Source organism: Sturnus vulgaris, chromosome 12 (assembly GCF_052056855.1).
Source record: "Sturnus vulgaris isolate bStuVul1 chromosome 12, bStuVul1.hap1, whole genome shotgun sequence".
Taxonomy (NCBI): domain Eukaryota; kingdom Metazoa; phylum Chordata; class Aves; order Passeriformes; family Sturnidae; genus Sturnus; species Sturnus vulgaris.
This window is the reverse complement of record NC_142254.1, coordinates 12987000-13010850: the sequence shown is the minus strand read 5'-3', so window position 1 is coordinate 13010850 and position 23851 is coordinate 12987000. Positions and strand designations below refer to the sequence as shown.

Sequence of the window (23851 nt, the reverse complement as noted above, 5' to 3'; positions counted from 1 at the left end):
ACAGCCACAGGTAGGTGTCAGAAATAGCACAATGAAGACCCCAGCTGCCTCTAGACTATCCTCAGAAAGTCCCAAGCTTCAAACCATCCCTGACACAGACCATATGCTTTCTTTCATCAGTAGCTTCAAGACAACCAAAACAACATTTTCTATATGGTGAAGTGTTTGACAGAACAAAACACCCAACTCTAATTACCAGGGGCAGCAGGAAAAGTGACTGAATATGGCTAAAAATGAAATAACGGTCTGGATGCTGTTGAAAAACATGCTCAAAGCTCTCACTAGTTAAAAGAGAAATAAATGTCACTTTAAAAAAAGGCAGGAGCAGTAAACTGGCACTTGTGAAGTACCAGACATGTGTTAGTGCATCTATCAGCAGCTGCAGTATGGCACTGCAGGCTGCCAGTGGGTGTCACACCCTCCTGCTCTTCCCCACAGTTCCAGAACTGGAATTTGGGAACTGCAATGGACCAGACTCAGCGTCCGTGAGGCTCTGCCCTTCCTGCCCTATGGCTTCTAGAGAATATCATCCAAAATGCAGCTTAAAGGGGCAATTTTCCACAAAGAGCTGATGATGAACAGATGCCCTGGGGAGTGCAGGAGAAGCCCAAGGCAGAGCAGCCCCTCCACAAAGCCCTGCAGCTCGCTGCCCATGGCTGGGGCACCACAGCCTTCTGCAGCTCCACTGTGGGCAAGGGGAGGGTTTTCCCCCTTCCAAATCCAGTCAGGGCCACCCAGGATCTGTATGCTATGAGCAAAGATTGGTGGAGCTGTTTCTGCCCTAGGAAGAAAATTTTGGGTGATTAAGGCAATGTTCTCTTGGATCATTTCTTGCACCTTGTAAAACCATTTCATGGTTTATTGTCACAGTTGGCCAGAACCTCTAACCACTCAATCACAAAAGCTCACAAAAACTCTGAACAAGATGATAACACAAAAAAACTCCTGCTAACAGCACAGTTAGTATCCTGAAAAATATATCAATGCAGCACACTAATTTACTAAGCTTAATCCAACAGTTTCTAAGCAGAGTCACCACTTTAAGTAAAACAGACATTTAGTACAGTATGAAACATTTTCAAATCTCAGCATATGCCAAATTCCTAATAAATTACATCAAACCCCTCCTTTTTTTTTTTTTAATGGATGACTTTTCTTGAAAAAATGCATCAAAGGAAAGAGAAGGCAGGTTTAATTACAGCCTGCAAGTAACCTAGCTGCTAGGAGAGACGGCACTTTCAAATTTATTAAATTGATGATTTCTGTACTGATTATATTCATTGCCTGGCAGTGCCAGGCAAAACTGGGGCTGTAGTCCTTGGAAAGATGGGCTGGACACATCACGGTCAGCACAGAGGCAGCCCAGGCGACGTCTTTGCTCTCAGGGTCCCCAGCAGCTCCACTTTGGAAACGCAGCGTGATTTTCTGTGATATTATCATCAGGGTTCATTGAGATAGCTGATTATTTAGTTTTGTCACCCTGGTCCCATGCAGTACACACATCCTGCAGCACAGCCTGCTTGCAAACCCGGCTCTCCATCTCTCACATGCATTTCAGGAGCAGTAAATACAGCAGTTAACAGCGCATCAGTTTTGCTGTCAGGCTTGTTCAAAGTGATCAGCCTCGAGACAGATTTTAAATGCCAGCTGTTTGCCGTGCACTTGGACTGCTGTGAATGTAAACTCTTTTACAGGGATGGTTGCAACAACTATTTTAGTTTTGTGAAATATGGATTCCCTATTTGCAGAAAAATATAAAATAAGTAACAGGAAGGGAAAGAATGGTTTCAGCCTGTGATGCTCATTCACAAAACCATGACGCAGCTGTGGAGTGCTCAGTGATGTGCTTCAAAAACCAAAGAAAGAAAATTGTCCGGAAGGGCTCAGCAACCCACAGAGAGCTTTTTCCAGCCTGGCCAGCTAAAGGACAGCAGCGCGCTGTTATAAATTACTTGCCACAATTGGGTAGATTAATCAATAAGGCAATTTATTAATTTGTTGATAAGGAACGGGCAAGCAGCGCTGGGGACCCGGGGAGTTTGCTCTCCACCAACACATCCATCCTACCCCTGGCCACTGCTCCTTTTATTGGCAGTTTCTTGCTGGGCTGTGTCATGCCTACTGTGCTGGGGTACGAGCCTGAGCAAGCCCGAACATGTTGGCTACCATTCAAGCAGCAGTGGCTACAAGCCCCCACCAGGTCTGGACAAGGTTCACACGTATTGTCAGGTTACACTGCCAGCAAGCAGATAACAGCAGTGACAAGTCTGCTCATGTTCGCACAAGCCAGTATTTCCTTATACATAAAAAGTGGATACAATCAATAATTATAGTGGCAAAATAATAAAAAAAAATACATAGAAACACAAGCCAACAATTCACAGCAAAGTGATTTAAACAAATATAATGAAATTGTTATGTTTTCCTGTGAATCATGTCCATGCTTTACTTTGAGTTCGCTATTCGGATTTATACTGATCCCACGGTGTGTTTCTATAAGGACACCAATCTCTGTGCAACATTTCACAAAGCCAAGGATGCCGGAGCTCGGTCGGGGTTCGGGCATCGCTGCTGAGCCCCGCACACCGGGAACGATCCCGCCGATCCCGGCAGAGCCCGAGCATCGCCCGTGAGAGGAATGTCGGATTTGTCTTTACAAACCAGCTGTGGATCTGCTGGTAGATAAGACCAGCACTGAGAGATAAGCAATGGGATGGATTCCCATTGATTCCCATTCCCACTGCTTGATGAATTGAAAAAAGATATTTGCCTTTATAAACAAACTAGGCTTGCTGATAAATGAAATTGGATATTGAAAGACGCAAGAAGCAATGGGGACAAACTATGAATTCTATAAGAATTAAAAACTGAAAGGGAGGGTTATACATTAGAGGGGAATTTCAGGTATCAGGCGTTCCGGGAAGTCTGGATCTCTCAAGTACCTCAGCCAATGGGGAAAGAGAGAGGGAAAAGCGGCCGGGAAATCAGGATAAAAAGGAGGCTGCGTCCTCCAAAAATTTGAGAGATCCCAGGGGAATGTCCCACGGCCTCTTCCTTTATTCGAATAAAGCAAAAAGGACTCCTCTGTCTCCTTTTCTGGACATAAACCTCTGGTGTTTGTGGATTAATTTTCCTGACACCCACATCACGTTGGGATGCTGGGACCTTGGGGACACCGCAGAGCCAGGGCGGTGTGCCAGCCCCTACCACTGCAGGGACAGGAGCCAGACGGGCTCTGAATGCCGGGATGGGCCAGCCTCAAAGGCGGAAAGGTGTCGGTGCTCTCAGCACGGACTGGGAATCGCTGCCGCGGTTTCAGAGAGGCTCGATGCTGGAGCCTGCAGGGCTGAGTTACCCAGAAAAGAGCCATGGCCACCAGCCTGGCTGACCTGGCTCACCCCCAGTGCCGGGTGCTGCTGTCCTGCCCCTCCCTGGGCCAGAATCCACAGCCAAGGGATGCTGAGATTTTTTTATTGTGATTTTTTCACCTTCATGGGGGCACCACAATGGCACAAACACCTCTGGCTTGCAGCGAAGATACACTTCAGCTGTTTTTTCACACACTTTCCTCCACTTGTTGGCCCTCTCCTTTACATCAAAAGAAGTCATCTATCCACGTTTTTAAGCTCTCATTATTTCTTTTAGCTCAGTTTTGAAAGCAAACCACTAAAATAAATGAATACGCTTTTTGGAGAGAGGAGAGGATCTCTTATGTTCTTATGTCAACAGTATGAAACAGTCAGAAATGGCCTTTTTTCATGAGTGAATATTTTACATTTTACCTATTTACTTGATATGGAAGCCTGGGCTAATCCAATTTCTATTTGTAATCTCTGTAATATTGAACTGCAAAAGAGAGAGGGATTGTTCAGAGCTCAGCTGAATGGGTTGCTAATTGCCAGAAGGAAATAACAAGATATTGAGAGGATGAGGTAAAATTAAATCAGCCTTCTCCTCCTTTTAGATTTTGCAGGTATCTTGTTTATTATCAAAGCTGTATGTAGGAGAGGAAGAAATCAGACCAGCAAATGTGCAGATTTTGATATGTAACAAAAAACTGGCAGGGAACAAGTAAAAGAATAGTAAAGCAAGAAATACCTGGACCCTGTTGCTGTATTTTTCCCCAATATCTTTGTTTCTCATTAATGCTTTTCTTCTGCCACTGAAAAATTAACTAAAAACCTCCTCCCAAACCCAGTCCCAAGGCAGACAGCTTGCTCTGCCCACCAAAGTGCAGCTGGACATATCTGCTGCTTGATGCTGGTGCCCTAAGCACATTTATCCAGAAAAAAAAACCATAAGCTTGCATGATTGGAGCTGCAAGCAAAGTCTACAATCTCCTTGAATGCCTCAAACATGATTCAAACACAAGTGGCTGGTTAGAAATAAATATCTCAGTCACTTTTATGGCCTTAACACAAGATCTTGGTATCTTTCCATTCCCTAGAATGGAAAACGTGGTGATGCAGAATGGCCCTGCAGCACAAGCCAAAAAAGAAGTTGCTGAGCCCCTTTCCCAGCTAGAAGTCTCTGATGTGACAGTTCTTCACTCCATTTGCACAGATAAACCCTCCCCAGTCCTTGCACTCTGCAGTAAACACCAGCCTGTGCTCCCAGAGCCAATCTGCCTCAGCACAAGACAGCCTCTCCCCAGGGACCCAGCAGAGAGCCTGACTGGGAAAGCACCTGGGAAATAGGATTAGAAATAGAAAAATATTCTCAAATGTTAGTTCAAACAAGATTCTGTGCAGTTTTTCAGCTTTGTGTTTCTTGCAGTGACCTTCCCACTGGGTGATTTGTTTTTAAGGCTCCTTTTCTTTAGTGAGCCTGAGACATTCTGTATCTCTATCAGCACACAGATGCTGAGCACCAGCCTTGGCACCAAGGATTTCTTCACTTAAATGAAAAATAGATCACAATATAGTTTAAATTACATGTTTGGAGAAGAATAAGCTAGAACTCAAAAACATCTTCCACATAAACAAAATCCACCAAATGCCCATGCTCTTGAGAGCCAGAAATTAGAGCAAGACATGTAATTTTTGTGCAATCATTTTGTCCCTTTCAGAAGAGACAAGAACTGTCTCTTGAATCAGTTAATCAAAATCTTGGCTGATTAAACCATCCATAGTTTATTTCCCAGGGAGTTAATTGAGAACATTCCATATTCAGAAATGAAGCTGGTTTCAATGGGCACAGCCATCTCTGTAGTGCAGGCTTCAGACAAACCCGGCACTCCACTTGCAATGCAAATAGCCAAGATTAGGGAGAGGGAGAAAAAAAAAAACAGGAAAAAAAAAATTCAATCATAATAATCATTGTTCTTCCTCAAGAAGTGGAAGCATTTTCTGCTCTAATTTGAGAGGACTGGACTGCAGAATCTCAGAGAAAAGCAGACAGCAGAGCACTGCTCCTGAAGTCTCCCTATACATGGGGGATTCTCTCAGGTGGAGCTGTCTCACAGCAGAGACACCAGGCCTGGGGTGGGGAGTGGGAAGGCAAAGCACCCCACAGTAGTGCCTGGAGGGGCTGTGGCAACCAAACAAAGCAGAACAACAGAGCTTTTCCACCAGAGGAAAATAAGGACTGGGGCAGAAGGACAGCAGGCTGCTGTGCAGAAAGTACTGGAGGTGTCCAGGTCTGGAGCAGGACTGTGTGCTGGAAGGAGGGTGCTGAGAAACTCATCTTCCCCTTTGGGTATTGATGCATTCAAAGTAACAGAGAATCACAATCAACCTGTGGAAATATAAGATCCATTTTGGGAGCTTCTGGCCCCACAACTGGTGATGTCAGTAAAAGCAGGGGCAGTCCAGAGCTTCCACCCTGTCCTCACTGGCACTGTGGGTCCCTCAAAGTGCTGCAGCTGGATGCACTGCTGGGAGCAGCAGGGCTGTGTCAGCAGAGTGCTCTCGGTCCTGACATGCTCTGCCCCATTGTGGGACTCATTAGTGCGGGCAGAGAAGCTCATCAGGATCATTACCTGCTTCTGAGGTGGCCCTGCACCTGTCCCCCAGCTCTGGAACCGAACAGGCTGGGAGCTGCCCTGACCATTCCCTGCATCTCTGCACCCTAAGGTGACCCCGGATCACTGTGGTTTGTTTCCCTGTGGTAGCTGAGCACCTGAGGGGTCAGAGGACGAAGGTGGCTCTCTATTCTCAGGAAGGATCTTGTTCAGCATCCCCAAGGCAGGTGATCAGTTTTCCTCTCCATCCCCTGCAATCTCCCCTCTGGACCACACCTTGTGCCAGGTCAGTGCCTCCAAGGATGGGAGCTGGCACTGCCAGGGGCAGGACAGGCTGCAGAACTCAAGGAGGAGAGGATTCAGTTCTTCATTTGCCACAATTCTCTGGAAAAAATGACTGGGGAAGCTGCAAAGGCTTCTGAGAAGTTTCTGTTAATTATCCTACGTGAACACTCCAGCCTTTTCTAGTGTTTGCCACTGGAGAAAAGAGCTCATTTAGACCGGGGAGAGGGGGAGAACAAAGCCATTAAAAGAATAGCGGTAAGCCTAGCGAAGAGATAACAAATGACAGAGCTGCAGAATGCTAATGCCATGTCCTTGTCTCCTTGTGAATGGACCTGTGCAGCTCATCTGAGCAGCCCTGCTCCAGCGAGCAGATCTCTCCCCAAAGGATTGTCCCTCTGCAGCTATGAAAAATGTACGAGGTAGAAAAGGAATTTTTAAAATCCCCTGCAAGGACTACACTTGTTCAGTCAACAGCCACGTCTGACATCCCTGTGCTTTCCCAAGGGCTGAGAGGGGCTTCTTCCTTCCAAGGGGATGCAGGGTGGGAGTTAGTGCCAGCCCAGAGAGCTGGCAGATGATGTGAGCCAGACAAAGCAAGCTTTGTTCAGTATCACAGTAACACCTTTAAGGGGTTTCATCTGTTCATTTGTGACCCTAAAACACGTCTGCAATGATTTTTCCTTTTGAAATTGATACATCTTGTTAAAAAAAATAAGAAAGTGCAAAGACAACTCTGCAAATATAACTGGATTTCCCAGGTAACCATTAATCCAATGGTATCTAAAGCATATTTCTACCACTAAACAAAAAGTATATATTTAGTTATGTGTGTCCATACATCACATGCACATATATTGCACATTATTTATGCTGGTGCAGTAGCCTTGGTATTAATAGTAACATATCAGTATCTCTCCAGTAATCTTCAGGCAGCTCCCCAAAGAGCACTGCTGAAATCTCCTGAAATAACAGCTAAAACCAGTGGTGAAAAACTACCCAGCAATGTCTTGTTCTTGTCCCCCAGCTGTAGCTGGGTGAAGAGAAGGAGGGCAGACAGTGTGAGCAACAGAGGGCAAAATGCTACTTTTTTGTGGTTTTTAAGTACCAGCAGCTTCATGAATATAATTTTGTCAAAAAATGCCAAGAGAAATACATGACACATTTTGAATGTTCCTGCTGCCAGATGAATTATTTGGTGATGATGGGATCTACAGCATGGTTCTTGCATGGAGGTACCTGGTAATAAAACCCAGGGTGGGTGTTTGAATCCCAGCACCCCACACCATTAATGCCCTAGAGACACTTCCCAGGCAGTCAAGAACAGTGGAAAATGCTCATAAATGCCACTGGGTTTTTTTTTTATTCTCCCTTTTCAGTTCAGCATCCTCCTAAGTGCACCCTGCTGCCAGTGGGGTCTCTCTGGGCTCTGGGATAGAAGCACAGACTCCTCCAGCCACAGCAGCTCAGGACTGACTCTCCAGGGCAGCACAGCTACTCCTTCATCCACAACCCTCCTCATCCTCCCACTCCTCTGCCCAGCTTTGCTTTTTTCCACTGTCTCCCCAGCCAATCCCAGTCAAGAAACTGGTACAGACATTCATTTTATCTACTCCAGTAAGGCAGCTCTCTGGTTCTAAAAATACCCCAGGAAATTAAATCAACATTTTGTAATTTGCTGGTAGCAGCAATTACTAATAATCAGCAGGGACATAATTTTCTTCGTTTTCTACTCTTGCTGTAATGTAATCTCTATGGCAAACTTGGTTTTGCACACTAAACAAACAAAATGGCCAATATGGAAAAAATGGGGAGACAAAGCAGAGTTTAAAAAAAATTTTAAAATAAATAAACTTCTATCAAATAGCAAAAAAAACCTGTAATTCAAACAGCCTTTGGGAAAGATAAAGATGATATTGTTCCTACATTCCCCTGTGAAATGGAAAAATGAAAGCTCCACTCCTCTTCCTCAGTGGCAGCAGCACTCAGTGTAGCAGCCCCAGTGCCTGGAGGCAGCATCGCCCCTGCCCAGGCTCCCCCAGAGCTGCCAGTGCACTGTGAGGGCAACAAAAGACACAGCAAGGTTAGGAGCACACATGACTTGGACTTGAAGGACTGCAGTCAAGCAAACCACTCAGTTCATAGTGAAAAACATTTTTGCAGAAGGGAGCCTGATTCTGAATAGGTTTTCTGGAGACTGAGACAGCTCTTGCAGATAAAAAAAAAGGAATATTTTCCTTCCCTAGCTTGATAAATTTGCTGTAGATGTCTATGCTTTCTAAATCAATAAACAAGTGCCAATTCATGCAAGGATTTAACTTGGAAGCATGACCAACTCATTGCTTTTCCTTCAGCCAAGAACAGCAGATGCTCTGCTGCTCTCTGCAAGTACCAGTCCCTAACAGGTATTGATGACTGTATCAAGCCAGCTTGGCTAAAGACAAATCCTCCTGAATTGTGGGAGCTCTTGTCACGCTTGGGAACTGCTCAGCAAGGCTCCTGCCAGCAGCAGTGCTGCATGGCATTTCCAAATGGCACATTCTCTCTCTGTCCAGTTTAGAAGACATCCCTTATGAAGGCTTGGAGAAGCTGCAAATTCCCCACGATCCCCAAGCAAAAATGAGCTGCAATCCAAACTCCTGTTCCAAAGAAATCAGAAGAAACATCCCCACACTCACCCCCAGGTGCCCTGGATTGCACAGGAACCATCTGCATCCTTCCAAAGGCCAGGTGGGTACTGATAAGCTCAGGCAATATTATAAATTATTTCAGAACAGAGGCAGGTGAGCACCTGGCGCTCAATAAATAGACCCACAAAGCATGAGGCAGCACCTATGCAGTGCCTGTGGAAGAAAAGCCTTTAGAAAGGATGGATCACTCCCAGATAGTTTAAGTAATTAGATCACTAAACTTTCTTTGGTTCAGGGAAAGGTAAATATCAATCTGGTCTTTGGTATTTTTAACCTTGGAATAAACTTTGGGAAGTACACATATTGGAAAGACATGATTTGGAGAAACTTCACATTTACTTTGCTCTTGGAAATTCTGCAGCAGTCCCTGTACTGTGTTGATGAGTTTACAGCTGCTGCTTTGGTGCCAGTGCCCTCCAGCACAATCACTGCTTTCCAGGGGATCTTCTGGATGGGTGGCAAAACTCCATCTCCCAGCTGCCAGAAGGCTTTATAATTAACCAGATTATCATTTTTCAATCACTTGCTTCAAGACTTCTCATTTGAAACTGGATTCTCTTTTCTTCAGCTTTTTGGACAGATTTTTTCTCTCCAGAGGAACAGGAGTCACACTGGAATATGACTCAAAGCTGGTTTTCTTTGTATTTTCAAATAGACAAAACCACTCAGGCTTTTGGAGACAGATTCCTCTTGGAAAGGGAAAACCCATCAGTGGCTGTGTTCTTTGTGCTGGTGCCCAGTGCTGCTGTTACCTGCTGATGGGGGGCTCCTACTGGAAAACCAAATGGCTTTGGGCTGATCCCAAATGCTGCTGGCACCAGCCACTGTCAGGGGACTCACAAACCCCTCAGACCCCACCAAAGGCAGAGGGAGCACTGAGGGAGAGACAGCAAACACAGAGGGGGAAGGAAACATCAGCTGCTAACGAGTCTGTCAGCTTAATTTGATAGCCTGGCACAGCCTGCAGGTGCTTGATGCCCAGGGAGAGCAGTCAGGTGCCCTCTTTAGCTTCAACTTTGATGTTATGTCAAACTAAAGGCACACCTTTAATTCTTCTGCCATCATTTTTCCCTGCTGCTGTTGTGGCCACGATGCTGACAGTGCAGGGCTGCTCCTGGGTCCAGCCCTCGCTGCCTTGGCCAGGCTTTGTGTGGCCAGAAGGGTCACTTTGAGCTGTGGGGACCAGAGCAGAGGCAAAGCATCCACAGCAGTGGCTGCAGGGCTTGGGAAGAGCCTCACCTTGATGATAAAGGGGCTTGTTTCCTTAAGTGCTAGTACAATCACTGCTTTCCAGGAGATTTTTTGGATGGGGGGTGAAGTAGGCATGGTCCAGGTGCAGGGGATACAGACACATCACAAAGAGACAGGCTAGGTCTATCCTTAGAGAGATTCACACTTTTATAGCACAGCAAAGCTTTTAGATAAAGTGAAAAAGTTAAAGAGGTATTAAAATGCCCACATTAAACTAAGCCTCGTTTCAGATGCTGTAAAGGCCAGGTTGCACTACTGGAAATGGCCTGAAAAAAACATCAGGAGAAAAGAAGTCATAATGACTGTCAGGATGAGACACAAACCAAGCAGAAATGGAGGTTTTGCAAAGTTTTGCAAAGCAGGTTGCACTGCTGCAGGCTGTGCAGAGGTGCAGCACTGCTGCTGCACAGCCCTGCCTTCATCCAAAGGCTCTGTCAAGTGGAAGGGTGTCAGCACACAGGACTTACTTAGTGTTGTCTGAGTCAATGGTATGAAAGAGCTTCTCCAGTTCTTCTTCATTGAGTGTTCCATCAGAAAAGAAGGCCTGGAACTCCTCCAGGGACAGCTTCCCATCATCTGCAAACAGCAACACAGCTGCCATTAGGGAACAGCAAACTGAGGGGACAACACTGAAAATCAAGAGTTATTTACAAATTTAAAGATTCACACCAAAATTACCTCCAAGTGCTTCTGCAAAGCTGGCTCTCAACCAGTGCAGAGCTCAGGGGCCTCAGGGTGGGACCCTGCAGCTCTGGCTGACCCAGGAGCAGAGGAAGATGCTCAGGGGTGTGGGTGCACTGGTCATTGGCAACTAATTGGGCTGTTAACCCAAAGCATGGCTCAAACACAAAGAGGAAAAACTGGTGAGCTTCATCCTAAAACTGAGCTACATTTAAGAAATTATGGAGGGTTTTGTCTGCCCTATGTTCAAATTATGCAGGATGCTCATTAAGGGATATTTACTTGATAGGAAACAACCCTGGGCTGGAATTAGAACAGACCCAGAGAATCTTCTTCCATCTCCATCCAGCTGCATCCTCTCCAGCACAGTCCATCTCCCTGCTCTGGACAGAAATGTTAAATGGAAGCTATTTCACTGATGTGGGAATCTGGCCATACACTTTCTGTGTTCTGTTATATATTGGTCCCAGTGTTCATTTAATACTGAGGCTACTAGGGCCTCCTTAAATGACCAAGAAGGAAAAGAAATTATCAAATTTATATACAAGGGGCTAAAAGAAGGACTCTCACAAGTTTGACTGATAAGGTGACAAAGGCTTACATTTCACTGATGGATCTGGAGCCTTTCTCTGTGCTCTGCAGACAGGAACAGAGCTGGCTGTGACAAAGCTCCTGTGGAGTTCAGCAACAGGAGAGAGACAAAAGAAACTCTAAAGAAACTTTAATTTACCATTTCTTGTCCAAGCTGCTGACACCATACTCTGGTGTGCAGCAGTGCCTGGGAGGGAATAACTACCCCAGGTCACACGTTAATTAAAATCTTTCCATTCATATCCACAGAAGAGTCACAGACTGGAAATGCTGCCTACTTTGTGATAGAAGAATGTATCATTTATTATTTAATCAAATCAATAATAAACCCTGTTGTTTCTTTTTCAGGAAATGATGCTAGAGGACAAAATTAGCCAACTCTCCACACACACGTCAATATTTCTTCCCCAAAGTAAGTCTGCTGCTCATAAAACATACCTGCATTGCCAAATGCTAACCCAGTTTCCCTTGCCTGGCATAGACAAATTTAGAACAGTGATAAACTGAGTCTAAGATGCCCATTTAATAATTGGCAATTATGAAAGGAACACAGCAGGAGAAGAGTCTGCAGCAACGCTGGGTGAAGAGGGCACCATTTCCAGAGCACCACAATGGCTGCAGGGAGGGTCCAGCTGCCTTTATTGTTTTCCTGCATTCCTCCCCCAAAATGTGGCCTTTCTGCAGCAGGCAGGGTGCAGAACAGCAATGCACAGCTTAGGGGATGGGTCCCAAATCTGCTCTCCATTTCTGATTACAGAACACTAAAGCACCTGTACTTCAGCAAGAACCTATTGCTTGAAGCATCCCTCCAGTGTCACCTGGAGCTTCACCCAGTGGTGCCATTCTGTCACTGAAGGGGACAAAAAGAAGAGTCCAGAGCCCCGTGCACACCATCACCTCCATCTCTCCATATTACACAAGAGGATGAGAAGCTTTTCCCCCCTCAGTGCTCCTATTTGTGCAGTATCCTAGCCAAGATCAAGGTTTGGTTTCTTCTGATCCTGACTGGCAATGAATGCACATCTTCAAGCGCCAAGATCAAAAGGATGACAGCATTTCTATCCCACAAGGGCTAAACAATTCTTTATATATAGAACACTTTACCTGTAAACCATAAATCAGTGCTTGTTCACCTTCAAACTGTCCTTCCACACAGAGGGCAGCAGAAATAAATTCCCAGGAAAGTCACATAAATCAACTTACTGGGAAAGAGAAACTGTAAAGTGAAGTGGTTTTTTTTTTCAGGAGAGTACTTTGATCTGAATTTACAATTTGCTTAACTCTGAAAATCACAAAGGTATTTCTAAGTTTAAGGCAAAAATTCACACCCTATATCTGGTTTACATCTTACAACTTCTATCTTTCATTTTACTCTTGCTTGTTTTGCTCTGGGTTTTTTTAAAGTTTTTTTTTAGTAATGTGCTCCAGGATTCATTTTTGCTGCAGCCTCTGAAATATCTGTGTTTCACATCTGTGCCAAAACACTGCTCTGACTCCTGCCTCAGAGTCCCCAGAGAGAGCAGGTAGACAGACACCAACTACCACGACAGGTCAGATCAATGGAAACCTACATGCACTGAATTTTTGTTGGCATTTAGCAGCCTGAAGTAATGAAAAAACAGGAATATTTAAGGATCTAGAGGAAGAAGGAAGTGACAGTGTTTTGTTTAAATTTTATTGTCTGGAGACCCCACAGAACTGCTTGAATAAAAGTATTCTGACGCCACAGAATTTGAATAAAAGTACCAATTTTATTTGCAAGCAGTGCTCAGGTCCTTCATCTCCCCCCCAGCCACCAGCACCAAGTACCAGTCAGCTTAAAGCTGATGGTTATTTAATATAAACTGGAATACTTGTCTGCAAACACACAAAGCAAAAGCCTTTCTGAGTAACAAGATAATCCTTGAGCTGCATATCTATAATTGTGGAACAGCCTGAGAGCCTGGGCTTCTGGAGCCCAGCAGGCAAAGATGCCTTCAGGGAACTTTGGGGTGATAAGAGGAAGCAGTCTGGGCTGGGATTTGCCGTTTCAAATTAAAGTGTTAGAAAACCCCGGGTGAGGAGGATTGACCACGATGGTACCAACACCAGGTCCCCGGGCTGGCAGTGCTGTGATAAGTAAGAGCTGATGGGACACTGTGGTCCAGGAGGAGCTTTATCAGGATAGTCCCAGCTTTTTCTGCCAGCAGGAATGTCTACACTCAGTAGAGAATGGATAAGACTTTCAGAAAGCAGATTTTTGCAGAAAGCTGCAGGGTTCAAGAGGTACAAATTCTCCAAAGGGACAGGCAGAGCCTCAGTGGGCTCAGCCTCACCCATCCCCTGCCCTGTGGAGCTGCTCTGGGATCTTTCAGACCTTGGGACTTACTTTTGACAAGAAGCATAATGGAAAAATTGAGATTCTTTACCAAACCTTACTAAACCAAATAAAGTTTCTATCATTTTTAGGATCTAGATCATAAAGATCTTAAGATCTAGAGATCTAGATCTACACAAATATTTGTGATTTTTTTTATCTGGGCAACCATACTAAAGGCAGACAGACTATTTCCATGGACTCCCTCCCTCCCCTTAAAACCCAGCACTTGAAGTTAACATCTAGCTGCCAGCAAGGACAGGAGCCACTAACTAGAAATTGCCTCCCTTGCACTGATCGGCTGAAAAGAGATAATCAGGCCACAGCTATCCTGCCATCATTTCTTCCTGAGGGAGCAATCTTCATTTTACTCTAGCTTTTCAGAATAATTCAATCACAGGCAAAGACCAAAGCAAATTACCAGCCCAACAGAGTTATCAAAGTTAAAGGTAACTGAAGAGAGAAGGACATAAGAGAGAGCATCAGAAAGCCCCAGCTGGGATGTTATTATATCTCCATTTGCCATCATGAAAATGTGAGGAGTCCAGAAGTGGCTTTTACACCTTCTAACTCACACAATCAAGCTGTTCTCACCCACTAACATAGCCCAGGGAAAAATCAAACTGAGATCATAAATCGTCCAAAGTATAGGAAATCTGATGGCCGAGTTTCTGGAAATTCACTCAGTGACACAAAGCTGCTTAAAGCAGCTACAAAATAAGGTCACTGTTCTGAGCCTGAGTTTGCTAAATCTGTTTTCAATTACATGAAGGTGAGACTGCTCATATATTTTCCAGATATATTATGAATATATTTTCTAGCTATTATTATGACTATACTTCATTACTTACTTTTATTACTCTGCGAGTTCTAAAATGCTCTAAGCTCTGCTTACTTGCAAGTGCCCAACAGCTATGGGTAAGTAAATTGGATTTTATTGGGGCCTGTGAATAAAAATGATAACTCTATTTTTTACTTCTTTCTTGGGGATAAGCATGTGCAGATACATGAGCCAGCAAGAACAGACTGGCTTCCACCCTGAACCCTTCATCCAGCCCCTTTGGAAGCCAGGAGCAGCGAATTTGTTTATTAATTTAAACCAAAGGGAATATGGGCTTGAGCTTTCCATCCTGGGCTGTTAGGGAAAATTACCTCCAGGCCCACAGATCTGATCTGTGATGAACCTTTCCACTGGGCAAAGAAGGGCTGTGTCCTCTGCATCCCCAGCCCACACTGAAAATCATCTGCAGCTCCTCACCAGTGACTCAGGCACGTAGCAGCCAGCAAAAAATGATCCACCCACTTCAATTCCATCCTCACAGTGCTCTGCTGGGGGCAGTTGCATTTATTGGAAGCAGGGCTGGTGATTCACCTGCAGACCTGGCTGAAGGTGCAGAGCCACAGGAGCTCTGCAGGAGCACAGCCCACGTTTGGTGGCTCTGCACAAGGACAGTGCCATTGCCACTGCAACACAGCCCCTGCAAATGCCTTTGTTAATGAGATGTAACACACATCGTTACAAGGAAATTACTACAATTACAGTAATTTTCCAGTGAAAGAAATTTACAGAATGACTCCAAAATGTTGAAACTTAACTAATGCCCAGCACAGCTGTTTTCACAAGGGTCAGTACCACACCAAGCAATCTGTGCAGATAACCTAAGAGAGAGATTGATGTTTCCAATCTAGGGAATAATCTCTGTTTGAAACACTCCTGTGCATTTCTAATGCCAGCTGGGAACGCTGCTGGGACCTACTGGGTGATGCTGGCACGAGAATGCAAAGGCTGGCACAGAAAAGTTTCACACACAAAGCGAGGGATTGAACTTCAAGATCTGGGGTTTTGCTTACTCATCTCATTGAAAACCACTTGATGAATGCTCTGCTGTGTTCTGGGCATGATCCCCTCCTTTTCCTTCTTGCCATGAGCACAGTTTTGAGGTGGTGTTTTCCATCTTCTGCCAGTGCCCCCATGACAGCTCCTGTGGGCACAGCACTCCTCACTCAGGGCAGGCTGGGCACACACACAAAGGTCACTGGCAAATGCCACACACAGCTCCCCTTCCAGCATCACCATCTTCTTTGTGCCATGTGGTACTGAAAACCTTTGGGATTTTAATCTTCCCAGAAAGTCTTTCCTTCCTGTGCCTGGATGAGGCCTTGGAGGAACATTGGATGCACAAAGCAAATGAAAGAACATCCCTTAAGAATTCAGCCAATTCCTCTCCCTAGTTATTCACCCCAGGAATAAAGATCATCTCTTCTTTGGGAATTTGGCTAATTTTTTTGTCTTCATCAAACACAGTATTTAGCCAATTTTACACTTCTCCTTTCTTCTCTGCAGCATAGGATGAAGTTTTGTACAAATGAAACTGGAACATACCTAAAATCTGTGATTGGCACTTGACAGAAGGACTGAGGATCCTTTTTGTGACTGGATTAGCCTTTTCATTCTCTTTAAAATAGGGGAAAAGTGACTTTCATTTCAAAATTACCACATCAGTCAGTATAAGATATTGAGGAATGACTTAAAGCCTGGTTCTTGTTTAGGGTGATGGGGAATGCTACATGCACCAAGCAGACAGTGGCTGGGAATCTTCCCTATAGGACTTGGACTGGAGAAAAATGGGATTTCCATTGTAGTCAGAAAACTGCACCTCATTCCCATCAGAAATAGCCTGGGCATTAAGCAGTGTCCATTAGCATGCCAGAATTTCCCCCAAGCTGCTCAGCTTTTATCATGAAATCGAGCCTTTTGTCATCCTAGAGTTAGAAGCAATTTTGAAATTATTTTTAATGGCAGCTATAGATAGTTATCAAATGTGAGCTGGTAGGTAGGGAGACAGGCAGAACTGATATAACACATTTTCTCTCACTATCTTTAGTGAATACTCTACTTTTTTTCCCACATAGTTCTCACCCTGCTGTAATGACCTGATTTAAAGGGGTGGGGGGGATTTGGTGGTTTCTGTGCTTGGCCCATTATATTGAATTTGGACTTTTTATCACAAGTATCTAGGAATATCTTCCAAAAAAATTCCTAGTTGTTTATCAATTAAGTGCTGGAATTAGACTTCCCCAGGGTGTAAATAGCCTGGCTAGGTTCAATGCAATTGCTGCTTAATAGAGGTTATAGCAAAATCACCCAGTTAGAAGAGGATTCAGCCAGAAATGCTTGGAGTCCACAAAGTTTTCCCCAACCACCATTTTCCTCCAGAAAACAGGAGGTAACCTGTCCAGTTTTCCTCTCACTATCCAAGTTATTTGCTCTCAGTTTAAAAAGAAAATGAACGTCAATAGCAGATTTCAATAAATTTCCTTCACATCTGTAGCAGCACAAGGAAAGCACTGAGTCAGCCCCTCCATGTGCTTCAGCTCTGCAGTCATTGATGGAAACTGCAGGTGATCTGAGCCCTGGGACCCTGGGTACATGAACATATTGGTCTGGCTGGGGGCAGAGCAGTGGGGAAACACTTGGGAAAAGAAACCAGAGCTTGCAGGAAGCCACCACCTGGCAAAGAATTCATTTTAAGAGGCAGTAGGTGAATTCTCCATGGGTTCCTTGGGCTCCAGCCTGGGCAGCAAAGAGGGGCTGGAGGGGAGGCACCCTGGATGGCAGTGCACCAAGGTCAGTGTCATAGCACAGGGCAGACCTCTGGGCTAAATGCCACAGATTTATAGTATTTAATAAATAAATAAATAAATAAATAAAGGGTTCTGGTTTTAGTTAGGATAGAGTTAATTTTATTCCTAGACACTGGTATAGGGCTGTGCTTTGGATGCAGTGTGAGAATAATTCTGATAACACACTGCTATTCTAGTGGCTGCTGAAGAGATTGGGGCCTTACCTTCACCTCTGTCCCTTCACCCTCCCCATCAGGAAATCTCTGTTTCCAAGCTGTTGCAGCCATCAGCAGACCCAGCTTAGCTCCAGACATACAAACTGCCACTGCCTCTCAGTTATTTTTCATCTTACTTGACCTGAGACTGCCTTTTTATATTGGGTGCTATTAAATGGATGACTGACTTTGAGCAACCATAGCTTTTTTAGCACCTTTGATTTATTCACTCATTTAAAGTCTCTGCCCTGTGAGTTGCACAAGCACAGGCCAGCACAGCAAAGCAGAAGGTTCTTGTGCAGAGCTTGCAGCCTCCTGACCCAAACAGCCTCATTCTCTCTCCCAAAGGCTTTGGTTCTCCACATATCCAAACACCTCTCTTGCTCTTTCCATTATTACTAATTCTCATCCCACTCTGTCATCCTGAACTTCCTGAACTTCCTTCTTCATTAAAGTGCCTTCAGTATCTCCCCTCCACGTGTCCCACCTTCTTTTTTTATTTGAACTCTTGAACATGTGACATTGTAGTCATAGCTATACAAAATTAGAATTTCTGTTTTAGAGGAGATTGTGCAGAGAGTAGAGGTTGCAACATCATCAACCTTTGGTTTCTACTGCTTGATCCCCAAAATTTCTATTTATGGCCCAGGCAGCCTTGTTGCAGACCCTTTCTTGATTCACCTTCCTGAAACACGTTGCACAGATTGGATATTAGGAAAAATTTCTTTACTGAAAGGGTGGTCAAGCATTGGAACAGACTGTCCAGGAAGGTGGTGGGATCACCATCTGTGAAGGGATTTAAGAGACTTGTAGATGTGGCACTTGGGGACACAGTGATAGGGCACTCTATGATCTTAGAAGGTTTTTCCAACCCTATTCATTCTGTGATTTAAAAAACATTAGCAAATTTTCTTCTACCAAACCCCTGTCAAAGCCCATGAGCTACTAGCAGCCTCTCTAAATATTTGATCTAAAGTGAAAATGAAACACAAAGACAGCACAGCTTGTTGTTAATATGAGATCACTCAGTACTTCAACCATCCCAAAGTGGTAAATCCTGACTTCAAAACTTCCTCCTTGCACTTAAGGCAAAATTCTTACAAGGAGACCTTACTAAAAGACAGCAGAACCTGTCTCCTGCAGTGCCCTAAAAACAACTATTCTGGACAGGAATTACTACAGACAATGAAAAATACAATAAAATAAATAGTAGGAGGAAAAACTGATATTTGGATACTTATATTAAATTATTAAATAGCATAGCTGCTATTTTCCTGTGCAAAAAAATAGTCAATTTTTATGCATCAGCAAACTGCAGTATGATACATAATTCCCTGCAAGGTTGAGCATTTCTTTGTGTGCAGAATAGAGATGGCCTGGGAATCACAGGGATATTTAAATCTGCTCCTGAGCCCTGCCACATCAAAGCAGAGCAATGGGTTTATTTGAGAGACTTTTTTGCAATTCCCCACTCACACATCAAAAGCTACACGTGGTTTCAAGCTGTTGCAAGGCTCTTACTCCTGCCATGCCAGGGTGATCCTCCAGGTGCTTCCCACTGGATGAGATTTCTGCTGAGAGGCAGAAGTCTCGGGGTGATGGGCAGAGATGTAGAACCACTGCAGCACCTGGTGTGCTCTCCTTAAGGCCTCCTATAAGAATAATATGGGATCTGAGGGAGCTCCTGCCTTTCTGAACTCCAAGGGAACTTCACTATCCCTGAAGAAAAAGCCTCTAAGAGCAGCCATGGGTAACATCTCCCAGAGCCCCCCTGCCCAGGCTGGCTGAGGACAGGTCACACCCACACACCAGTGCCTGGCCTTCAGCAGCAAGGAGGGAAACCTGGGTTTCTCTGTAGGGACAAGTCAAAATATCACTTCTGAAGCTTATCAGGTCACTTCCCATCCCTGGAAGTGTTCAGTGCAAGGCTGGATGGGGATTTGAGTAGCCTGGTCCAGTGGAAGGTGGCCCTGCCTGTGCCAGGGGATTGGAACTAGATGAGCTTTAAGGTACCAACCCAAACCATTCTATGATTTACTTTATTTCCATCTCTAGGTGGGCAGCCAAAAGCTTCATTTTGCTGGAAATCAGTCCCTGAAGCTACAGCTCCCTCCTGTACCCAGACAGACCAGGAGAGCAGGACTGATATTCCCAGGAAATTGCTGGAACAGCCACAGCAAGGACACAGCTGCTCTGGTGCTGGAGCAGAGGTCGGATGTTCTGTGTACCCCATTGAGTTTAAGGAGCAGCTCAGTGCTTTGACAGCAGCAAACTCAGACCATGGGGCTCACACAGCTCTCAGAGTCCTTGAAAAGCAGCAGTGGATGCATGTCCATGGCAAACAGGAAAGAGAGAAAGAAGAAAATTCTAGACTGCAGGTGCTCCAGCTTAAGACATGGGTAAACACCATTACTTACTGACAGTAACCTCATGCATTCTTAGAGCACACTCGAGCCTATCAGGGCCCTCACACTGTCCCCTGCCAAATTAATGCCCCCACTTCTGATTGAGGACAGCTCAGATCCCAGATTTAGAAAGGCAAGGTATGCAATTCTACGCTGTGCCCGAGTGGGAATGTGCTAGCTGAAACATTTGTGAACTATCAGCTCCAGGCAGACCGCCAGTTCCAAAGTTTTCAAACTTTATCATTAAAATTTGGCAGAAATATCAAAAGGAAAAGTAAACTTGGGATGACTGATCAGGAAGTTTCAATCAAGCCAAGGCAGAAGCCAGCATTCCAGACTCCAGTACACCCTAGCTCTGCAAAAGCCCATTAAATCCAGATTTCTTGGAAAGCTCAGAAACAGGCACCAAACAGCCCTAATTCCCCTCTGCTCCTCATTAACCAGACTTTTCGCTTGCTTTTTTTAACATGCAGATAGATGAATATTTCAGAGGGCCGAGGCAGGGTTTACACTATTTTCAGCTCATTATACCCAGCACTCAGCTTCAAAATGAGGAAGAGGCAAGCGTTTGAGCACAAGAGAAAAAGTTTATGAAAATGCATGGTGTTGCTTCTCAAAAGTGTGGTCCTGGTGTGGCCAGGGCATGACAGGGAGAGAATCTCCCTGAGCTGAGGCTGCTCTTGGCTGGGCTTGTAGCACCACATTGGACCTGGGCACAGCCTGGTGATGCTGCCAAAGGCTGCTCCATGAGCAGCTCAACTGGGATCACTGCTGCCAGCTCCCTGTGAGCTGCTGTTCATGGGGATCACTGCTGCCAGCTCCCTGTGAGCTGCTGTTCATGGGGATCACTGCTGCCAGCTCCCTGTGAGCTGCTGTTCATGGGGATCACTGCTGCCAGCTCCCTGGGTGCAATGACCGTGCTGGGTCCCTGTGTGATGTTGGCATGTCAGGAATGAGCTGTGGGCAAGTTTGAAAACTCATCTGGACTCTGTCACTGCAACAGTTCCCCTGTGATTTTGTTTCTCCCTTGTAAAACAAGCATTATTCTGTGCTCAGTAAAACCCTTGCAGAGGGTGAGAAGCAGTGCTCTAAGTGACCTTTCACTAACACCAGCCAGAGGAAGGCACTGGGGCTGTTTCCCTGTGGTAGCCACTGGAGGTGTTGACTGTTGACAAATTAGCAGCAAATTACTGCAGATTAGAGAGCTACAAACTCATCTCTTTCTGCAGTCCCATGGAACAATATCCAGATTGCATTGGCAGCATCAACAGTTTTCCATTCAGCTAACAAGCTGCGCAGAGATGAAGACAGAAAATTAAACTAACATGAAAAGCAGATTCCTCATTTGCATTCTCAGAAGGCAGAAGAAGTTTCCCTACTGCTTTATCATCTGCAGCATACAGGACATCCAGCTCCCTGTGCCAGGGCTCAATAGGTGCTTGAATATCGAATGCAGTACTTGCATAATTAATTACTTGTTTCCTCACGTTAACTCCTGAACCGTGAAGTCCACGTATAAGCCTGCAACACTGATCTCCTGCAACCCTAATGCTTCATTTCTTGAAACTAAGTGGTCTCAAAATCCCTGTAAAAGAAAGTTTCAGTCTCTAAACAAAACAAGTCCTCGTGTTTGATGGTCCCTCTCTGAGAAACCTCTTTGCCAAAAGCTAATTTTTTGGGGTAGTCTCTGCTTCAGTATAAATGAGAGTCAAAGTGGTTCCTCCCCACGGGATGCCCTTGCAGGTCTCCAGCGTGGTCTGTCCTGGCTCCCCATGGCTGCCTGGGGAGAGCAGCCAAGACAAACTTTACTCAATCCACCACAATTGCTCTTATTTTTTATGCTTTCACGTAATAAGCTTCTGCATTTCCCGTTTATTTTCACAGTGAAAATGTAAGCCCTATACTCAGTGTCTCCTGCTATTTGTCCAGGGCAGGATGGGTGTCTCAGCCCTGTCAGAGATATTTAACATCTCTAAGGCAAACAATGCAGATCTTTTCTACACTTTCATCCTTTTACTCCAGCAAAGCATCTGAGCAGCACAGAGCAATCCTGCAGGGAAGGCACATCTGCTCTGAAAAGATTGTAAAGAAAAAACAAAACCTAAATATGTTTTCCTGCTCCAGCAAATTAAACTAGCACCTCTTTAATCACAGATTTCTACTTTCAACAGAGCTGCAGCATGAATATCTTCTCTGTTTATTTTGTTAGTTTGTTCATTTCAAAAGTAGGTTATAAAGCCCCCAGAACTCTCGTCCAGCTTTTCGGTTAAGGGAGGGGAAATAAAAGGTATTTTGCTGTCTTTTCTGCAATGACCCATGTAGTACAGAATAAAGTACAAATGAAAACCCACAAATTTAAACAAACAATGAAAACAATAAGAACAAGAACCACTGCAGCAGGAACAGAAACCTCCCCCTGACCCACAGCCCAGGGGCACGGCTTTCACAAGTAGGTCACGGCTCACACAAGGCAGAGCATCCCCAGAGCTCCTCTCCATGAGAACTGCAAAAGCAGGCAAACCCCACTGGAACCAGCACCAAAGGCAGAGGGAAATTGTGTGCCAACTCAAATTCCTGTTGGGAAGCCCCCCCTGGTCCCCTTCCCATCTCAGCATCTCCCATCAGTTTCTTCCATCCTCAGCATCCCAGCCTGACCTGGAGTTTCAACCCAGCCTGCTTTAATTTGGCTAAAGCTAAGATGAGGAATAAAAGGGTATCTGAAGGACAAAGTCACTGGAAAAATGCCTACAAGTTTGTTTTGGTTTTGTTTGTTTTACGTCCTTAGGGAAAAATGGGGTCATCTGGCTTCTCTTCTTAAAGAAAGCTTTCAGAGGAACATTTGAAAATCCCTGACCTGAAGTATTTCAAGTTTTGTTTCAGTTTAATCCTTAAAGCTTCCCCTGAACACTGACAACAGTGTTTCAGTTTACTTTTCCACAGCAAACCTGAACAAATTGTCACTGACTTCCTAAACAGGAAAAGAAGAGAAAAAGCCCTCTGCTGCAGTTTTACATTGAAAATTGAGAACCACAAATGCACAAACCAGTGGGGTGAGCTGTGCATGGGACTGTTTCCTAACACAGTGCTGGGGAAGGGTTTCCCTACTCCCTCACCCAGCCCTGCTGCAGCTCATCAAAATGCTTCTTTGGGAGACTGTGTTTCAGAGAAGTCTTTGTGAATTTTTAATGCAGCGTGCTACTTTAGCGTTTGCTGAATTCACAATTTTTCCACCATCTCAGCAGCATCTGCTGCAGCCATGCGACCTGGAGCAGCACACAGCCATTCCCAGCTTAGCTGAGAACCTGGGATCACACAGATCCCAAGGAGAGGCCCATGGGCAGTGCAGGGAGAGGCTTCCAGACCCTTCTGCAGAATCTTGTGATGCAAAACTTCCCCAAGGCACCACGCAGGTTTAAGCTGGATTCAAGTGGTTCACTCATGGGAGCACAGAGCAACCCTGCTCACATTGGCGTGTGAAACCCAGCAGAACAGCACTGACTGCAGCCTCTGCACAGGGAACCGTGCTCTCATTTCTTCTTCTCTCCTTCAGGTCTTACAAAGCCCAAAGGTGAGGTCTGGAGAGCAGAGGGGGGAAGTGCTGGATGCTGGTGTGAAAATCAGCTGGGAAAGCAATGCATTGTGCAGAAGGAGAAGGAAAAGGGGGATGTGGTCCATGAAAGTCAAGGCACACAAGCTGTCTGACACAAGGGTGAAGCTTTCTGCTTTTGGCAGAACTGAATTTACACAGGAGAGCAGTGGCACTGAGGGCCTCCAGCCCTTGGGGTGATGCTTAA

General features: G+C 45.1%; 1 protein-coding gene across 1 annotated transcript in view; it reads right to left on the bottom strand.

The window, feature by feature from the left end:
* Positions 1-23851, bottom strand: part of NECAB2 (N-terminal EF-hand calcium binding protein 2) — a 73220-nt gene that overhangs the window by 25594 nt on the left and 23775 nt on the right. Inside the window, exon 3 of the mRNA XM_014880770.2 lies at positions 10653-10761. Coding sequence (XP_014736256.1) covers positions 10653-10761 — 109 coding nt within the window. The remainder of the gene's footprint in view (positions 1-10652; positions 10762-23851) is intronic.